The 18,915-nt window shown below is 41.7% G+C and overlaps 1 protein-coding gene across 9 annotated transcripts in view; it reads right to left on the minus strand.

The window, feature by feature from the left end:
* The window catches only part of RASAL2 (RAS protein activator like 2), a 174,704-nt gene that overhangs the window by 70,215 nt on the left and 85,574 nt on the right, over nt 1-18,915 (minus strand). Inside the window, exon 1 of one of the 9 annotated variants that reach the window (XM_084526871.1) lies at nt 6,064-6,350. The exons of 7 other annotated variants lie outside the window; for them this stretch is intronic. In XM_084526871.1, the coding sequence (XP_084382997.1) occupies nt 6,064-6,076 (13 nt within the window). In that variant the 5' untranslated portion in view covers nt 6,077-6,350. Of the gene's footprint in view, nt 1-4,331; nt 4,714-6,063; nt 6,351-18,915 lie in introns of those variants that run through there. One more of the 9 variants, XM_084526878.1, reaches the window with a different exon arrangement.

An 18,915-nucleotide genomic window follows, 5' to 3' on the forward strand; every position in this document is an offset into this window, starting at 1 on the left:
AAATATTTTTCCTGTGTTACAAAACAGTGACCAACCAGAAGCAATCAACAGCTCCGACACAAGTATCTGCCAGGGAGACTGTTGCATTTTCAGAACTTCACTGACAAAGCAACCGCAGTTTTTCGTGGCTTTATTCCCCCCTTCCCTTTCTACACTAACTTAATTACCTTTTTGTACTCCATCCAACTTCAGGTATCTTCAGGATAGCCAAGGATTCGGCTAAGTTACGCTGCTAGCAGTATGGTACTTTGTAAGCATCTATTAATGACTACTCTAAAAACATTAAGCTAATTTCATTCCAAATTAGGGCGAAGACATTATTTACAGAGTCATCCACTCCACAGCGCTTTTCCAAACTGTGAGCCATATGCCTTATGTAAACAGACATCTTGTATTCAAGCCTGAATACATCCAGCTATGTATTTAACAAGCTGTACGTAAAGACTACTTAATATCTGATGCTGGTCTTCATGCGATGACCTTTTCCCCCAAGAATGTGTTTATGAAGAACGCCACCTATATTCTTTCCCTCCCATCAAAAACACTGGGTGTTCAAAAGGAGGAACAGACTCAAAATGTTCTGGAAACACAGAGCTCTGTCTTGGGGGAGTGAGGTGGGTGGAAATACCACAAAGCAAACCAAAGCGAACCCCACCAACACACGCACTTCTCCAGAATTGCTGGTAAGTGGATGCTGTGAAAGCAACAGCTTGAAATGGATCAAGTCTCAAGCACTTTAAAAGGGGATTTCTGAGCTAGCATTGTTGCTAGAAATGATATTTAGCCCTTTAACACTAAGGCTAGAAGAAAAATTAAGAAGAAAAGAACCTGAGTGATGTCAAACCTTCAAAAATGGATGAACAAGAAGAAAAAGATCAATATTCAGGGTGTGATTCCCGCCACCCACTGAGACCAGTCGTATCTCCTGCCTCACAAATCTGAAGATCCAGCCCAAGTACAAGAGATCTTCCATCTTTTAAAGCAGTATAAGAGAAAAATAGGTAGTGATTTTTGAACTTTGATACTGGGAGGACTGAAATCCCTACTGTCTCTTGTGGTATCAGCATTACAGCACTTTTGTGAACAACAATTTCCAAGAAGTCCCGTCTTCAAAGACAAGCACAGCTTAAACATGATCAAGATGAAAGTTAACAAGGATGAACACGATTTCTGCAGAGCTACTGGAAGAAAAGTGGTGTTTTGGAAAAAGCTAAAAACAATACATGCTGACAAAACAAACAGAACACCGGCAACACAGCTTCCTTCCTCTCTTATGTCCCTCAGACTTGCATCTCTCAGGTTGTCTACAAAAAATGCACCTTTCTAGGCAATGAAGAGCCAGATGCAGCTCTGCAGGCTGTAATTTCAAGTCTGCCAAGTATTACGAAGAAGGAGGAGGAAATAAAAAAATATTGGGCTTAAACCGTTCAGGTACAGCACCACTGCTATTTTACAGATGATAAAGATTCTTCAGGTTTTATCCATTCTAAATCATTTTAAAGTAGCTGTATCAGAAATACAGATAAGGAGAAGCATCTATAATATGACTGATTTATCAGAAAATATATTGAAATACCATGGGAAAAGTACCTTTCAAATAACTTCTAGTGCTTGTAACGTAATTGGCAGGGACAAGTACGCTATACAGGGTGAGCGATCTGACAAGTTATTACTATCCTCACAGGCACCTACTTTGTCCTTTGCACTTCAGGAGGCTGACTTCCAATGAACTGTCAAAAGGAGAAAACAAGGAGGAGTTTTTTTGAGGAAAAGGACGCCTTGTATTAAACTGTCCTCTGAGTTGCTGTTTGGACAGCAAAGCACTTCCCCATGAATGCAACAGTCAAGGATGGAAAATGAAAACACTTTTTCCTACTCATTGTGCAGGCCAAATACTTTGCACAACTTGCATCTTCAAGTGTTGAATTTTGCCCAAATTCAAAAAGAAAAGCAGATGAAAATAATCAAGACAGTTTTGTTGGACTACTACCTTAATGCTGGTCTGTATATTACTTTCTGACCTACTGCTTATCCTTGGCCATATCCTACTGCTTATACCTTCAAACACAGCAGGGAAGCATCCAGGAGCCATTTTTCCTATTAATACTATAAATTGCTTGGACATCTATAACAACAACAGAACAGATGAAAAAACAACACAGTGAGGGTTGAGTCTGGGTGTATGTGTTGCTGTTGGGATGCGTGTGTGTGTTACATGACGAGATATGATCAGATAGGTAGAGAACTAGAATTTTGAGAAAAATAAATGGTTTCAGGTGAAAGAGAGCTAAATGTATCTTACCCGTCTGGAAGAGTTTGATGCCAGATGGTTTCAAAGTCTTTTGAGAAGCAATTCAACACAATCAATATATGATACCCCACCTATCATACAACTTTTTAAACTTCTGCTCAGATCATGTAGGAATTGCCACACCATCCCACCAGCGTATAGATTGCTTCCTTTCTTCCTGCAAGCTTTAGTACAAGGCAACATCAGTTTTATGTAGCACTCCCACAACAAGTCCAACTTGCTTGTTTTCAGAACAAACTAAATACCAGCGATTCTTGCAAAGCCGGGTTGAGGGTGCTGTGCCAATAGGGAACTTTACTCCACCCTGAGGTCACCACTTGCGCCTTTTGTATGGCAAGAAACCACAGCTTTGCCAACATCATCAGGTGGGAGGTGAACTCTGCTTGATTGGCACAGACAAATTCATAACAACCTGCGGCTCTAACACCAGGTCATGAGACAGAAAGCCAACAGCCAAAAGCTTTAAGCCTCTAGCAGCCTGAAAGCACGCAGCTTGCACTTACCAGGTATGTAGCAGGGAAGGAGCATTCTGAAAATGAGAGGTTACGGCCAGCAATATGATTTCCTACCCTGCCTATGAATCACGTGGTCTCCCTCCCTTTTACTACTCGGTTCCACCTGTGTTTATAGGAATACCGTGTTAATCTCTATGCAAGCATCAAAATAGGGCAACTGCCAAAGCCTAAGGTCTTTCCAAACACCAAAGATAAGTAGAAGAAAGGCAGTAAACAGAGTTTGTTTGTATTTTCTTAATCTGCTTCCAAATCAGGGACCAAATTTAGTGGTGAAAGAAGGGAACACAGCACAGGCAAGAAACTCTGGTCTAGGTAACTTTTGTGAGGACATACCAAGTCCTCCATCTTGTGGACAGAGGCTTAATTTCCAACTGACAGTACCTTAAAAGATTCTTCTTGGACACTGGCACGAGTTCCACTGAAGAATATATCCGGCATTTTAGACTGACCTCATGACTTACCAGGACATGGCTTTAAGAAAATTAATGCTGTAAAAGCTGGCATGGGAATCATGCTGTATTTTACAGCATCTGGCACTTTTCCTGTAGCCATTATTCCTGGAATCAAGCAAACACAGAGACAATTGCAGCCTCTATTCTAGAAAAAGGACCTGGCCTTCCTGGTTAGAGTGCAACTGAGCTTGAAAACCTGACTGAAGGCTACTCCCAGAAGCATCAAAATGAACAGGAAAATGAGTACCAAAAAAAAAAAACCACACCAAACCAAACCAAAACAACAACAACAAAAAACAACCACAACCAACCCAACCTTCATTCTCCTCTCTTCTAAGTCAGACTTGCAATTTTGAATGCTTGTAGCTGGTGACACTCAAAGGTTGCCCAGAGGCCTACTGCGAGCAAACACATCAGCGGAGCTGTCTCACTTCTCTGGCAGGCGCCCACGTCCCGCCATTGCCCTGCTAAAATCCCTGCTGAGCTTGCTGCAGGTGCAAGAGAAGAAAAATGCCATGTTGTGTATCATAACAATAGATCCACTGCGTAAGGAGCAGCACTGTTCAGCTGTGTAAGGAAACTCTATGTACACTTGCCATAGCTACTTGTAGATGCCATCATCTGCTCAGATAATCAGCTATTATAGAAGTCCACAACCCAGTTTTTGCAGTTAGGTTTACCATGACAATTCCAGCACCATTCCCCATTAAATCCACAGAGTATACACATATATAGGAAGGCTGCTGACCATTTAACATTTAGAGCCAATTCTGCTGAAACTGTATGCAGTGACTGTAGTTGCATCATTTGCTTGCTGAGTTCTTGTGCAGATCTCCCTCTCTCTCCCTTACTAATAGCAGTCACACAAATATGTAGAAAATTAAGTGGAATGGGATCATTAGGTCTCCCTTCTGCCATTGGCCCAGTTTCAAAACTCACCATTATTAGCTCTTGTAAAAAACATTTGTGCTGTCTGATGCCAATTAGCCAACAAATCTAGATAAAAGGAAGTATTCCCTTTGTGGAGAATTAAAGCTTTGAAAAGGTACGTACCTCCACAGGCTAGAGAATGAATCCGTCTCTTGATGCCAGCAAGCCATTTACAAACGCCGTCCATACGCTGTATGTTGCTACATCACATAATTCCCTGACTTTCCTGTTACAGAGTTGATGTGACACTTTCTCCCAGCTATCAGAAAATAGCAATGAGCTGGTCAAGCCTCGGTGTACCAGAACGCCCCTTCCTCCTGCTTATATACAAATGAAGCCAGTTTGTTCCCATGAGCTTTAAATAGCCATGACCGATCTTTCTGACAGAAGTCACTTCAAGTATTCATCAGAATTATGCAGGTTTCCCCTCCCTCTAGATTTCTGGAGACAGAAAGAGCAAGAGCACCCACAGAGTATCAGATAAAGTTAGGCACGAGATGAAGATTTTGCAGGAAGGTAAGCTGCTGCTCACGTCTGCCTTCCAGAAATCCCCAGTACTGTATTTTTGATTCTGCGTCGCATTAACATGTAAATTGTATGAAGAAGCCCGCCCAGAAAGGTGGGAAATTCTAAAGGGTACGTCCTGGCAACCACCCCAAGATCATCTAAATGAAACTTGGAAGGGATCGGGATTGTGCTGCCACGAGTTCAACTAATCAGTTTGCTGAAAGTTTGCTTGTTTTGGGAAGAAACATGTTTGCCCAAAAAAGGCTAAGGCAGAAGGTTTTCATTTTCTGATCATGTAATTCAAAAGCAGCTGCAGAACAACCTCATTGGTTCAGGCTAACAAAAACAGTCTCTCCAAGTTTGCAAATTAGTATTCTCCCTGGTCTACAGAAGAGGAGGAAAATGACTGAGAAAGACTTCATAATCAGTACCTATTAAAGGCTGGTTCTGAGGTAGAAAAAATTTAACTCAGTAGTTTCCATTCTGGTTTCCTTAGGTAACAATCACTGCTTGTGTAGCCACTGAAGAATGTCTCAACGATCTCAAAAGGCACAAAATTTAAATGCTCTCCAGCTTGCTACTACTTATCATCTTAAGACAAAAGCTGCTGCAAAAGTACATTCCATTACTAATGCAATGTGCTTTGTACTGGAAACAAATCCTCTTGTTTTTATGAGCAACCTGTAGTATTCCCTGAACTGCTTTGATTTACCATCGCTTGCTGGAGGACAGGAAGCAAGGTTGGCAATATCACATGCTGAAAACATCACACAGTGCCAGCCGCAAGTAAACAGTGAAAAATATTCCCACAGTGTGCCCTTGAAGAATGATGCCTGGCCTAGCCCAGAAATTCAATGTTATATAAAAATGTACACATACTGACTTATGTTAGGCAAGACAAGGCTTTCACCGAGAGGGCGAGAAAGTAAACCTAATGATCTAAGTAGCAATAAACTACATGCTAAACTTGGAAAGCCATTACAAAAACTTCTCTCTCATCTTTGCATCTCAATGAGGTTTGAATACAAACACATCTGAATTCTGTGCTAGCAAGCAGAAAAGTACCAATAATTCACTTTTCCAATGAACAAATTAAATACATGTAAACATGACTTTAAAAAACACTGTACATAAACCTGAACTAATGAAGAAAAAGGTGTACATTCACGTGCAGCAAGGAAAAGCTCAGAAAAAAAAAAAAAAGCCTTTAACTTTCTCATTACTTTATACCTAGTCACTTTAAATTTCCAGCAAAACACCTAGGTGCCTCCTACCCAATCCCGCCTCCCCGGAGTATTGCAGCAATACCGTCCCCTATTTGCATGGACAATGTCATGAGGGATCTCACCTGTGAACTGCATTCTGCGGTAATCCCAATGCCTCTACCATGGTCCTGCCACCACGCCAACCAGAAAGTCAGCGCAGCCTCTGCATGCTCCTCTCCGCGCTGTTTTCCCCGCCGCAGACAGTTTGGAATGCAGAAAAGCCAGAGCTGAAGCCCGTCAAGCGCAAGCCTCTCTATTCAGCTCCTTGGCTCCAGTTGAACAATAGCTGCCCTTGGGTTGCTCGCCTCCCTTGCCAGCGCATGGGATGCACGCCGCTCTCCTTGCGAACAGCCACATAATCTCCCCGGGACGGGCAGACACTTCATTTTTCCTGTCCCAAGGGAGGGTGGGGGAGCTGAGCGCCAGCGCAAGCACTCAGGGTGGGGTGGAAGGGGGGTGTGTGGGCAGGAGGAGACTCCTGTTAAGCAGAAACACGCCCGATGCTGAGAAAAGTCAGGGATTCTGAGCAGCTGACTCAAAGTCTAAAAGCAGCAGCAGGGAAACTTAAGAGGCTGATATCACTGCGTAAACTGTCCGGGCTGCAAGAAGGCAGTCAAGATGAAAACGTGGTTTTGTCAGCTGAACAAGGAACTGTGTCTCTGAATGTGCCTGGCAAAATTCCACTTTATTTGCAGATGTAACCCCACTTCTGCCCTTTAAACAGCTTAGGAAATATGCAGTACTAAAAAATACCCTGCAGATTCACTTAAAAGAAAACAATGATTTTTTTTCTCTTTGTTTTGTCGTCTCCTTTTTGTTGTTGATGGTGCTGTTCTTTGTTTTTTGTTTTTCTTTTTTTCTTTTTGTTTTTCTTTTCTTTTCTTTTTTTTTTTTTTTTTTAATTCATAATGTGATTTATGGCTTTGAAAATGAAATGGTTAAGTCTGATACTGAAAGCCTTTTCCCTGAGCTCTTGTTTATTTTAGAAGTGCCAAGAGCTGAACTTCTAGGTATAACATTGCTTCGAATGAAAAGGCAAAAGCTGTTCTTCAAGACACAGAAGCAGAAACCTGCACATTTTGGTTACTGCTGCCATCATAATGTCTCATACATTATAATGCCCCTGCTGCAAATAGTGTGTCAAGTTGGATCAGTTTAAAAGTCCACGGCTTGATTCCCAACAGATCCCACCTGCCAGTCAGGGACTGGAGCAGACAAGCACACACACAGGAGGAATGCAAAGTTGTTGAGCCTGTTGCTAAACAGGCTAGCATTGCTCCTAAGAGAGCTAAGAGGCTGCACACTTGCCCCTACCTTCTGCAGTTGTAGGTGTGCTGGAGGCAGGGGGCAGAGTGATCTGAACTGTTTCTCTCCAACTTTGCCACTTGTTTACAACGTGGTATTTTCCTCCGGTTCAGCCCTTTTCTTCCTCTAATGCCACCCACCTCATTACTCGAGATGAACTTCTGTACTTCTCTTGGGAAACAGCCTCCCACACCCTCACAGTCTTTCCCCTGGAAGAAACAGCAACTTTGGTCACCCTACCCCCTGCCAAAGCTCACGTGAGATATCTGTGTGAAGAGCACAGCACAGGCCTTGGGAAAGAAACTTGCTGAATGTGTGCTTAAACAATACTGACTGCAAAATAAATAATACAAAACTGTAATTGCTCCCTCGCCCTCTAAAGCTAATCACTTAACTACACCCAGGGATCTTGCACAAAGTGCTGGAACAGAACAGCAGCTCAAAATCAGGAGAGAAGAAAAAAAAAAAAAAAAAAGGAAAAAAAAAGATCAACACCAAACCCCCCAAACCTGTCACTGACAGCAGTATAACAAAATAAACAGTCCCTCTAAAGACAAATTAGTTTGACCTGCTGCTTAGAAACATCCAATTACCGGAAACGGTAGGGCAAAACGGTCTCATGATCCCAGCTGATCAAGATTCTGCAAAAAAGCAGTAACCGCTTGTGAACGATTGCCATCTCTTCTCCCTTGCCAGCCCCGCTCCACAAAACAAAGAAATACTACAGTAATTATATAGAACATTTCATTCCAGAGCACTTTACCAACTACATTCACAGCACCACAGAAAAGCATCTCTCTTGAGGGTGGAGCAACATCAGACAATTCATTTATACCACACAGAATGATAGAAGAGATGGAAAAATTAAGGACTGGTATGCTGAAGTTAGCCTGTATATCTCTTCAAAGAGTTCTAACACTTTTATGGGTAAACATTTTTCTTCTCTCTCTCTTTTTTTTTTTTTTCAATAACAATAATAAACTCTTTTTTTTTTTAAGAAGTTTTTCTGATTACATTTCCAGTTTTTGTTTCTACGTTTTGCTTTTTCATTTCACATCATTCAGGAATTCCCTGTTTTTAAATCAGGTTCAAACACAAGGGTTGAATTTTGGATCCAGCTCCAAAATAAGGCCATAATCTGCCCGCTGGCAAGTAGTTTATAAATAAGCCACTTTTAGTGACTTGGGTAGGTCCATTCTTTGTATTTATTTTTTCTCAACCTTAACATGTCTTGTAGCAGCCTCAAAGAAAAGATTTCTGAAATGCTGAAGGAGCTACCCAACTCAAGCAAATACATCTTCTGAAGACATAGGAAGAGACAGCACATTAGGAAGATTATTAGAAAAAAAAAAACACTAAGTTGCACAAGTACTTTGAAGTATTCTAGAAATCTACACAGTTTCAGATATTTGAAATATAATTTATGAAGCCTAAGAATAAAAGTTATTTCCAGAAGACTGCAACACCGGTTAAAGATTATCAGAAAAGACAGCAATAACATTACCCATGCATTGCCATGTGACTTTTGCTCAAATCACCAAATCTTCTGACAAGTGTAGGCTTCTACTTCTCACAAAAACAAAACAAAACAAAACAACAACAAAAAAAAAAACTGTTGAATTAGAAGAAGGGAGGTTGCCACCCAATATCTGAAGAAAAACAGCAATTCAAGGAATTAACTTGTTCCTGGCCAGCTTGCTGCTGCTGTTCAAACCTCGTGGGAAGGCAGTGAGGGAACCACACACATTTAAAACTTCTGTCTCCAGAGGCTGCAGCTGAAGAAATGCATTAGCAATGACTGAGCAGAAGCAGTAGAGCAGAAGAGATAAAAGAAAATAACTGAGAATCGGACTTTTTTTAATTAACTTTTAAATGTAAATCAATTTCTTTTAATATAAATCATTTGCAATTAAATGCAAGATGTTGCCTTACGGTCTATCTCCCTGTGATCTATCTGAACTACTTAAATTAGAAACATGTATGGGAACACTCAGCAGAAGATTTTTTAAAATACTGTGTAACATGGGAAGAGATGGGTCAATTTTTCTTAAAAAAACAGTTGTCTGCACTTAGCAAAGTTTCCAATCCTTAATTGGTATTTGCACGAAGAACTGAAATTAATTTAAAAATTGAGAAACATTATTAAGTTTTCTAACATGTTAGAGCCCTGCTAATCTGAATAAATGTGCATTATTGTAGTAGGTGCTGATTATAGTTTCTTCATCATCAACAAGTAGTGAATTCACCTCACGTCACTGGGCGCACCTATCGAACGCGTTACCTTCAAAAAGCCTGAGAGAGATGTAATACAACATGGCAACGACACTTCAGTGCAGATCCCCTTCCTCCCGCAAACATCCCAAATGGCAGCAGCAGGGGGAAAAGCCGCATTTTCCCCACACATGTTCAGAAATAGCACGCGGAGCCCTGGCTCCCTCCCACGCGAACGCATTGGGCAGCGGTTGTGAGGCGCAGGCAGTGGGGCCCCGGCCCTGTGAGGAGAGGCTGGGGTGCCCTGCACCGGTCGTAGCCGGTTCTGGCAGGTCGCAGCTGGTTCCAACCAGTTCCATCCAGTCCTGGCTGCTTCTGGATGGTCCTGGCCAGTCACGGCTGGTTCCAGTCTGCTCGTTGCAGCTGGTTCTGACAGTCCCTCTGAGGAGAAGGGTTTGGGTGGGCTGCCGGCCGTGTTCAACCCACCACAGCCTGCTTTACCAACGCCAGGAATAAAACACTTCTTCCAAAACTCACAGTCTCTAAAACCCAACAAAAAACATTCCTACAATCCTTCCCATCTGCTTGCTCCTGGGCAGAACTGTTAACACCTCACCCTGGTCACCTCACCATGGTCAAAGGGAGACCGGAGCGCTAACCCAATGGTGGCCATGACAGAGCAGCCACCTGATGCTTCCTTAGGGTTTAGACCCTAAGGAAGACCAGCAATTAGACCAGCAATCCTCACTGTTCAGCACACGTAAAGTCCTCTCCAGCATCTCATACAGATGAGGAGTAATAAAAAAAATAAATAAAAAGGTAGCTGGAAAAGCAAAGCACTCATTATTTGCACGGCGCTGATACCTTGGGGTCAGCAAGGTTGGTGACCACTGCTGTAGACTTTCCTGCTGTTCTTTTAGCCCAAGCATACCACGTAACAGTGGGGAAAGTCTGTCTGTGAGGAAAAACCTAAATGACTTGGATTTTTAATGGTCTCACTGGTCCGACCTGCACCAAAACTACATGCAACTCTGGAAAAAAGAGGTTGCTAGTCAAGCAAATGTTGGCAGTTGAAATGGAAAAAAAATCACTGGATAATACACAAGATAAAGCAGTCTCGACTGTGCATCGGGAATTATTAGCTTGTAGCCAAAAGCACTTTACTGGACACCGAGCTGAATCTTAATGGGCACTAATCACCACTAGAACTTACAGTCCTCTCCATCTCCAGGGCTTCTCTGGGGAATCAGGGATTTGCTTGCGACATGGAGGTGCCTGCTAGAAGAGTTTATGATGAACTCCAGTGGAGTTCAATAGCCCACTTTTCCTCTGTGGCTTTATTATTTTTCTTTTAAGTAAATTATCTCTCTGCTGTGCTGCTGAGACATCTTTGGTTTAAAGATAAAATCATAGTTATAATTCTTTCCTCCCCTTGTGCTATGAAAGGGCAATCAGTTACAACAGGGTTAGCAGGTTAGCAAAATATGCAGCACACACCTGAATAAGTCTAATTTAATACATAAGCCACCTCATATATTATGCACTTTTTTATTTGTGCAGCTATAAAAGTAGTTTGCCCACAGGAGGTATGTCACTGCCCCAGTGAAGTGTAAACATCACAAGATGGCACAGGAAACACCATAAAATTTGCTTCTTTTATTTATTTTTTAAAAAACTCTACTTGCTTGCTTCCCACAGGCATTGTGCAGATTAATTAGCTCATCTTCATAGACCATTTTGCAGATGTAAAGTGCTATGTAAGTAAGTACTATTGCTGCCTGATGGAAAAGAAATCTCTTGAGGTCTTGCATGGAAAAACCCAATATATAACTGACAACGGATTTCTTGCCACATTGTAGCCTTCTTAGCAAGCTCTGCCATCTTCACCCAGAACTAATTATAAGGAAGAAAATCCCCCCAAACTTTGCATTCTGGGGCAGCAATACAAACTTCTTCAGCACCATTTCTGCAGACGTACAAACACATTTCAATACCTGCAGGGACACTTCAGCATGGGCAGCTCAGATGTGCAGATGGAGACGTGCCAAAAGCCACAACAGCAACCCTTAATGCCAAAATAAAAATACACAGATTCACAGTTTCCAGTGCTCTAAAAAGAAGATACAGGACAGCTCACTTATTATTACGGTACATTACCAACCAACACTGCCTGTCCATATATGTTTGTTACAAGCAACTCTGATATAGAGTTACATGAAGAGAGTACATTGGGAAGAGAGGAAGGTAGGAGAAAAGACAGGTTCAGGCCCCCCAGAAACAACACATGAAATAAAAGCAAGGGAAATAGAAGTGGCAGTTCCATTTTTTAAGCTCCATTAATGTAAAAATGTGATGGTTTTACTGGTCTGACTAGTGCACTTACTAAAACTGATCTCTTTCTTTAAGTTCACTGGAAGAATGACTAGAGTAGTCCTCCATAACAACTCCACATTTTCCCCATCTTTTGTACAGGCTTGTGCATCACAGATTTTGTGTTTTGCTTGCTTCAAAGTTTGGACTATAAGAAGATTACAGACACATGAACGCTACAGAAATGGATGAACTTGTAACAATGTGTGCATAGCCAGAGAAAGATAGGGAACTTAAGGCTGTGCCTAGGACAGAAAAATGTGCAACCCTAATGAAATAGTTGTCACAAGCAAGGCATGAGTGTGCTGTAACTACAGGCCCTAACTGCAATGCATGAAGACATACCAGAAGTAGTTCAAGTAACAGCAGCTGTACGAACGTGAGAGCACAGCACTCAGCAGTGGCAGAAGTGGGCTTCACTGTGTGAAGTCAAACTGATTCTCCTGGAGGGCAGATAAGACAGAACCAGCACCAAAAAGGGCGGTAAAGCAGCGATATAGAAGTGTACACACCCCCTGTTCTGTGGAGAGAACTTAGTATATTTAATTTCATACAAACTTAAAGCTAGGTGCACACAATCCGAGTACATAAATATTTGCATTGACAAGTATTGCCATCAGCGCATGCTAAAGCAGTAAACTGATTAGCAACTAGTACTGTAAATAGAAGTCTGAACCAGATTTAATTACAGCAGTGTTTTTTTTTTAATTACTTTAACAGTTCAAATTAACTGTAGAGAAGACTTCAGATAAGGAAATTCAGGTTGTAGAAAGATAGGTTAATTTTCCATTAAGTGTTAAGTTGGTTGTTACTGAAGGAAAAAGGAACGTATACATGGTTGGGTGAAACGTAATTACTTTTTGCCACAAGATCAAACAACTATAAAAGAGAACCTACAAAATTTAACAATGCACAGTAAGTTCATGCATGACTTAAGGTAGATTTCTCTACGGAATTTCATAAATATTTTTCTTACAAAAGCTAAGGAAAATGATAGCTTCCTTTATAACGAACTGAGGTTTGATTAGAACACACTCAACAAACGTGCCAAATGGTCCAAGAGCTACCATTTCGTAGCAATTAATACATTGCACAACATGCTGTATTTATAAAGTGCTCTTTGTGCTCACACAACAAAACTTTAAAATCTTCTAAAGCAATTTCTTGTGTGTGCTGGAAGTAGCGGGCAGGAACATAAGGGATTTCCAAGAAAAAAAAAAAACTTAATGGATTGTGTGTCAATACTAGAGAGTTAAGATTATTTGTTCATACCCCTATTAATTTCTGCTCTAAAAAGGTTTAAGAATTGAACAGATAAAACTTGCTTCATGACAAAACTTGGCTTTCAGCACAGATGATCTGTGTCCAAGGGAATAAAGTTTCAGCAGCACTCAGAACAAAACAAAATCCTCTGGCTTCTCTTGGGTTTGACAAGAAGAAAAAGACAGCAGCTTGGCAATTTTCTGTATACAAATAACTCCAATTGCCCAGGGGGAATGTCACTGAGATCTAGGCATCCTGTTTGTTATACCTAGCCTCCCTGGAGTTGGTTTTAATTTCAAGCAGAGTTGTCTAAATTCTTCATCCTTCCGAGGTAGGCAAATTGCACTGTACATAGTCCAAATTTCAGATTACTTCAGGGCTTTTCCCAAAGTTTCCTAACCTCTTTTTGTGGATGCTGAAGATAGCAGGCCACTTTCCACATACCGTGTGCTTCCTCGTGTCACTCACTGGTTGTTTAACAATGCCCAAAAGCAGCTGTATTTTACAGGAGGTTTTTTAAAATGCAACTTGTAGTTTGCATGTATTTGAATTTTGGGATATAACATGGTGGGTAAACAATGTTTTCTGAAGAGGGATGAAATTTTAGAATTTCAATTGATATCAGCATAGATCAGTCCCTGTTAAACTTACCCAGTAGTGACAGCACTAGCAAATTGATCCAATACACCAGAAAGTAAACCAGGCGAAGGATTAAGGCTTTAGCAAACCCTTGCTTGTGCTATTCCATGAAGTGAGGGCTGCAGATCTCACAAAAAAACTCACACAGGAGTTCTGGCAATGCTCTTGGGCTAGGACTGAGGTGCCATGCAACAACAGGGCCGTGTGGCTAAATGTGCACGGTACCCACCTGTGGCATAGGGAAACACAGGCAGCTCTTCGGCCACCAGGGAGCCGTGTCCAGCCATGCAAGTGCAGAATGGTGCTCACTGTACTGCTCTCAGTCACCTTTCAGCTGTTAGGAACCTTGCAAGGTAGATTTTTGACACAAATGACTTAAAGTTCAAAAAAAGAAAAAGAAGCAACACGGGGTGCTAATTTAAATGAAAAAGCAGACAGTGATAAGTCTGATCCTTTAGGCTCCTGGATCTGTATACAGGAAGATGTGGACCTCTCTCATACGTTTATTTGTGTGTGTATCTACAAACGTGTTCATGCAAGCACAAATCAGGCAAATCCAAAGAGTTGCAAACAAGTCAGCACAGCCGAATCTATCTTCCCGCCAGGAATAGTGCTGCGGGTGTGCACACAACACGCACATCCTTCCCCTCAGCCTGAGAGCTAAACCCAAAGCCCATATTCTGCATCCCAGCCATACAAGACAGTTGGCAGGAGATGGTTATTTTGCACATAGTATCACAGTGAAAAAGCAGACAGTGCTATTGGGGAAATTCTTTCATCAAGACACAACACAAAACTGTAAGCCTGAGATACTGGAAGCTAGTAAACTGCATTTCTTCAACCTCACTTTCTAACAGATAGGCTTTATAGGCAGAGTTGGGTTAGGGAAGGTGAAGGGAAAGCCCTCTTTCCAACACAAACTTTTGTTAGAAGTTAGAGTAAATCTGTTATTCCAAAACCCCATGTACTTCTTAAGTAAATCTTTACTGAACATGTAGGGATTGGTGCATTGCAGATTTTTTCATTGACCAGGTCACAAATAATCTCTGTTCTTCCAAAACAGACCGTCTCCCCCCTTTCCCTCCCAGGCAGTAAACCTTTTCAGGTCTTTATCCCACACCTCAGCACACCAGGACTGCACTTATGCAGTGTTCACAAAGTCTATTTATTCTTTCATCAGAAAGTATTTGTTCCAGCTGGAATATACAGAAAGCAAGGCTCAGCTCTGATTGCTTTAGTTGCAAAGAACCTTGTGTCTTAGAAGCAACAGTTACTGAAATAACCCTGGAAATCTTTTCAGCTAATGTCTGTTCTCTCCTGCCAAGTTTTTACCTGAAGGAAGAGCACGGATTGTGTATTTCCTTGGTGCAATGATCCCCACGTAGGAGGGCTCAGCAGTGGCTTGCAGAGCTATTTACTGTAAAGAGGTGCACGCCAGGCAGCAAGGGAACTAGAAGACACTTAACTGATCTTCTGTTGCTCGCTCCATTTCCAAGTCTCTGGACATAACCTTTTAAAACAGCACTGAGGCAGATTTCTGTACATCTTACAGGTCACCTGATAGCTATGCAGCATGGATCTGGCACCCAAACAGACTAGTGCTTCATTTTCATCACTTCTGCCCTTTTTTGCCTGATCAGAGCTTTCTCTAAGTTCAGTGGAATTTTTTTACTGAAAAAATACGCTTGAGCAAGTGGAAAGGGGGTGATTATTGAGATAAAATCTATCAACTGTGCAACTAAACCAGAGGATCAAGAAGTGTAATTTTTGAAGCTCAAAATTTCCTCTTCACTAAATTTCAGAATTGTACATGTAGCAGTGATAGTATACTAGGAAGGGTGTGATCAATATAATTTCCTTACATGTGTAAATATTTCTGTATTTTTTATATATATAAAATATTTCTGTACATAGAAGACATCTCTGAGACATCAGGAAAGTCAGGATGCCTAGTTTCCCAGGTATTTGCCCTGACCTCCCAAATGAAGCATACATTGAAATACACCGAAAGCAGCCCAGTCTCCTTCCCTGTATTTTTAAGAATTGCTGGACCACCTCCAAGTTCTCAACATCCTTCTCCTACTGGCGGACCCAAAACTGGACCCACTATTCCTGGCACACCAACTGTGCCGAGTACAAGAGATCACACAAGTGATCTGTTGCCATGTTATTGGTTGTAACAGCACTGAAGGCCTGTTGGCTCCCTGATGAAGAGATGGTGACTCCAGCCCAGAAGTGTGGAAGACGAGCCACAGAGCTATGCAAGGACAAGCAGACCCTGGATATACTGAGCTGACTGAACAGAAGCTCATAAAAGGTATAAGGCTTGCTAACCCAGACTGCCCTCGGTCTTCATGACTATTCTCTTGCCTACCATGTCTACCAGCAAAGAAACTGGAACGTATTTCCAGGAAAAAAAAAATAAATAAAAAATGTGCAGTTCTAGAAACCTGTCAGCAACAAAGCTAGTTGAAGGAGTCCCTGCCTCCTCTCACCTTTGGCTGCACGTCTCTATTGCAGTACCATTTCCCCCGTTGTGCTGACACAGCTGTCCACAAGGCAGTGCAGTGAAGTGGCTTGAAGAATAACTGCAGAAATAAATGATCGCACAGTGCAAGGAGAAAAACATACTCACTGGCATGGTGGAAGGGAGGTGGAAAAAGCCTAAATGAGTGTTACTGCCAAGGGAAGTTTCAGTCAGACCAGTGCTCTATGCCAGAGCTCCTGATCTACACTCCAAATTAATATTGTTTACAGCAATTAGATCAATGAAGGCAAGAACCAGCACACTAGCATTCATTGTGCATTGAGGGTACAAATGATATTTTCCAATTTTTTAGACCAAGTGACTGGACAGAAAACAACATTTCTCAATGCTAGTGACTCAAGGTGAGGACAGAACAAAGATTTGCCTTTGACCTGCTTTCAGCTAGCGCTTGCAGTCTTTTCTCAAGAGCCTTCATGTTCAAGCAGTCAGAGATGTGACTGAGAGAACACAGGGTTAACTCGTTTCAACAAGTGGAAGTCTTCCTTTTCTTCTCAGATGACTTCGCCTCCAAATATAAAAAGAAAATCCATTTGCATCAACATTAGTCCTCTGAATCATTAGCCCTTTGCAATCCATTTGCATAAACATTAGCATCAGAGAATCTCAAAAAACTCTCTCCCTGATGACACATTTTCCTAATAATTTAAAAACAATTAAAAAAAATCAATTTCCCCACTCCCAATCTCTCCTGGTATTTTCACATATGCAGGCAAAAAATCTCTTACTAATGCCACAAAGATGCACCCAGATGCCAGAATCAAAACTTTCCCTATGTATTCTCCTTAACAAGTCTCATTTAGCGTGAGCAGGTGGTGAGAAGGAAGCAGAGTAAGAGAGAAGAGGATTATTTTAGGAAAGGAAGCAATAACTGTGTTACTAGTCTGTCGAATAGTATGAATGGTGGAAATCTGAATCACGCTTTTACTGTATGAATGGTTAATTCCAATATGCTATTATCAACAATGATCCTCTACAAGGGATGCAATCTCCCTAACAAAAACCCATACACCTGTTAAAGAAGAGGAGGTTCTGCACCAGAAATGTTGGCAAGCACAACGGAAGGACTCGCTTGAGTGAGGTACTGGTCTCTAAGGCCCGTATCACACCTCCACACTTCATTTAAAAATTAGCCCATTGAAAGTAATGCTTGAAAGAAGAAGGAAAGAGGCTGTCAAACCGGAGTTAGGGATAAATTACAGCTACATTTTTAGCTTCCCCGAAAGGAAGCACTTTTGACAAAAAGTGCTGCCAAGACAAAACCCTAGCAAGTAAATGAGATATTTAAGAATGCATCTACTCACGCTCAGTAAGTATTACTACAGTGATGGAGATTACGTACCAAGGAAATTTCATGGCATACATTTAACAGAGAACTGGATTACACAACGGTATATACAATGTCCCTTCCAGACAGGAATTAAGAATTTCAGCACTAGAAGCAGTCTCTCTACTGCCCGCAAGCAGAGGGCGAGCACCCAAGCTAGTAGATGGAGAGTGTCCTCTGGAGTATTTTATTTTTTCTTTTAGATGATCTTACTAGTTCTCCCTATTTAAACAAATCGCTTTCTATCTTGTGCTTTATCTGTTTGTCCACCCCTCTGGCTCTCATGGAGGGGTGACTGCAGTGGTTTCTGCCTGCACAGAAGGGATGGCTCAGCTGCTTCTCTGGCAGCTGCTGACCCATCACAAATTACAGCTTACTGTACTGAAGTATGTGGAAATTGGTGCCTATCTTAGTACACAGGACTGTAAACCATGGTGGTTCAGCAGCTGCCACACAAACAGCTGAGCCAACCCTGCAGCAAGGGTAGAAATGAAAGAGATGGCAAGAATGACTGCAACAGCCCTTGAGTAAAGCACACTTGACTTAATGTTGACCTCTGGTGAGTTACACGTCTCTTGCTTCAACTGCTCTGCTGTAACATGGGTAGTTTCACTCCCACACACTTCCTAGGAATGGTGCTACAAGGATATGTGCCCAGTGCTATAAAGAATGCCACAATTATTTGCAGAATGGGTACTGTTGTTAATTAAGCAGAGCCCCAGAAGTACATGCACTGTTCGAATTGCTCCATTAAAAAAAAAAGATTGATCTGATACGATACTCTTGAGGTTTTACAGAAGATGTAACTAGTGCTAGAGATGAAAAGAAATTCCATCACCTTATTTTTATTTTTAAAGCACAAGAGGTGCAACCTTACTTGGAAAAGAGCCTCAACAAATCATCCTAAGATGCACTGTCTGCCATTGCCATGTCATGCACATGCTTCCCAAGGACAAGCTCGATATTCTTATCAGCTCTGCGTGGCAATTTATCTACTAGATATTTCATCAGCCTCTGCTGTGCAGAGCTCTCTTGTTTTTCAGCTTTGGTGCCCATTCCAAAGTTATTTCAGTCTCCTTGTTATCTGTACTGCTGGTGATAGGCCCTGGCTGCTACCATCCACTTGTTTCTCTTCATAAAGATGCTCAGCAGTTTCCTGCACCGGTTTGTCCTCTGGTTCAACATTTTCACACAAAGCTACTCCCACTGCTCTATCAACCCACCTTCTTCCACTAGCAGGGATTCTGTAATCATGGTAGGAGACATTTCTAACCA

This window comes from Aythya ferina (genome assembly GCF_964211825.1).
Source record: "Aythya ferina genome assembly, chromosome: 8".
Lineage (NCBI taxonomy): Eukaryota > Metazoa > Chordata > Aves > Anseriformes > Anatidae > Aythya > Aythya ferina.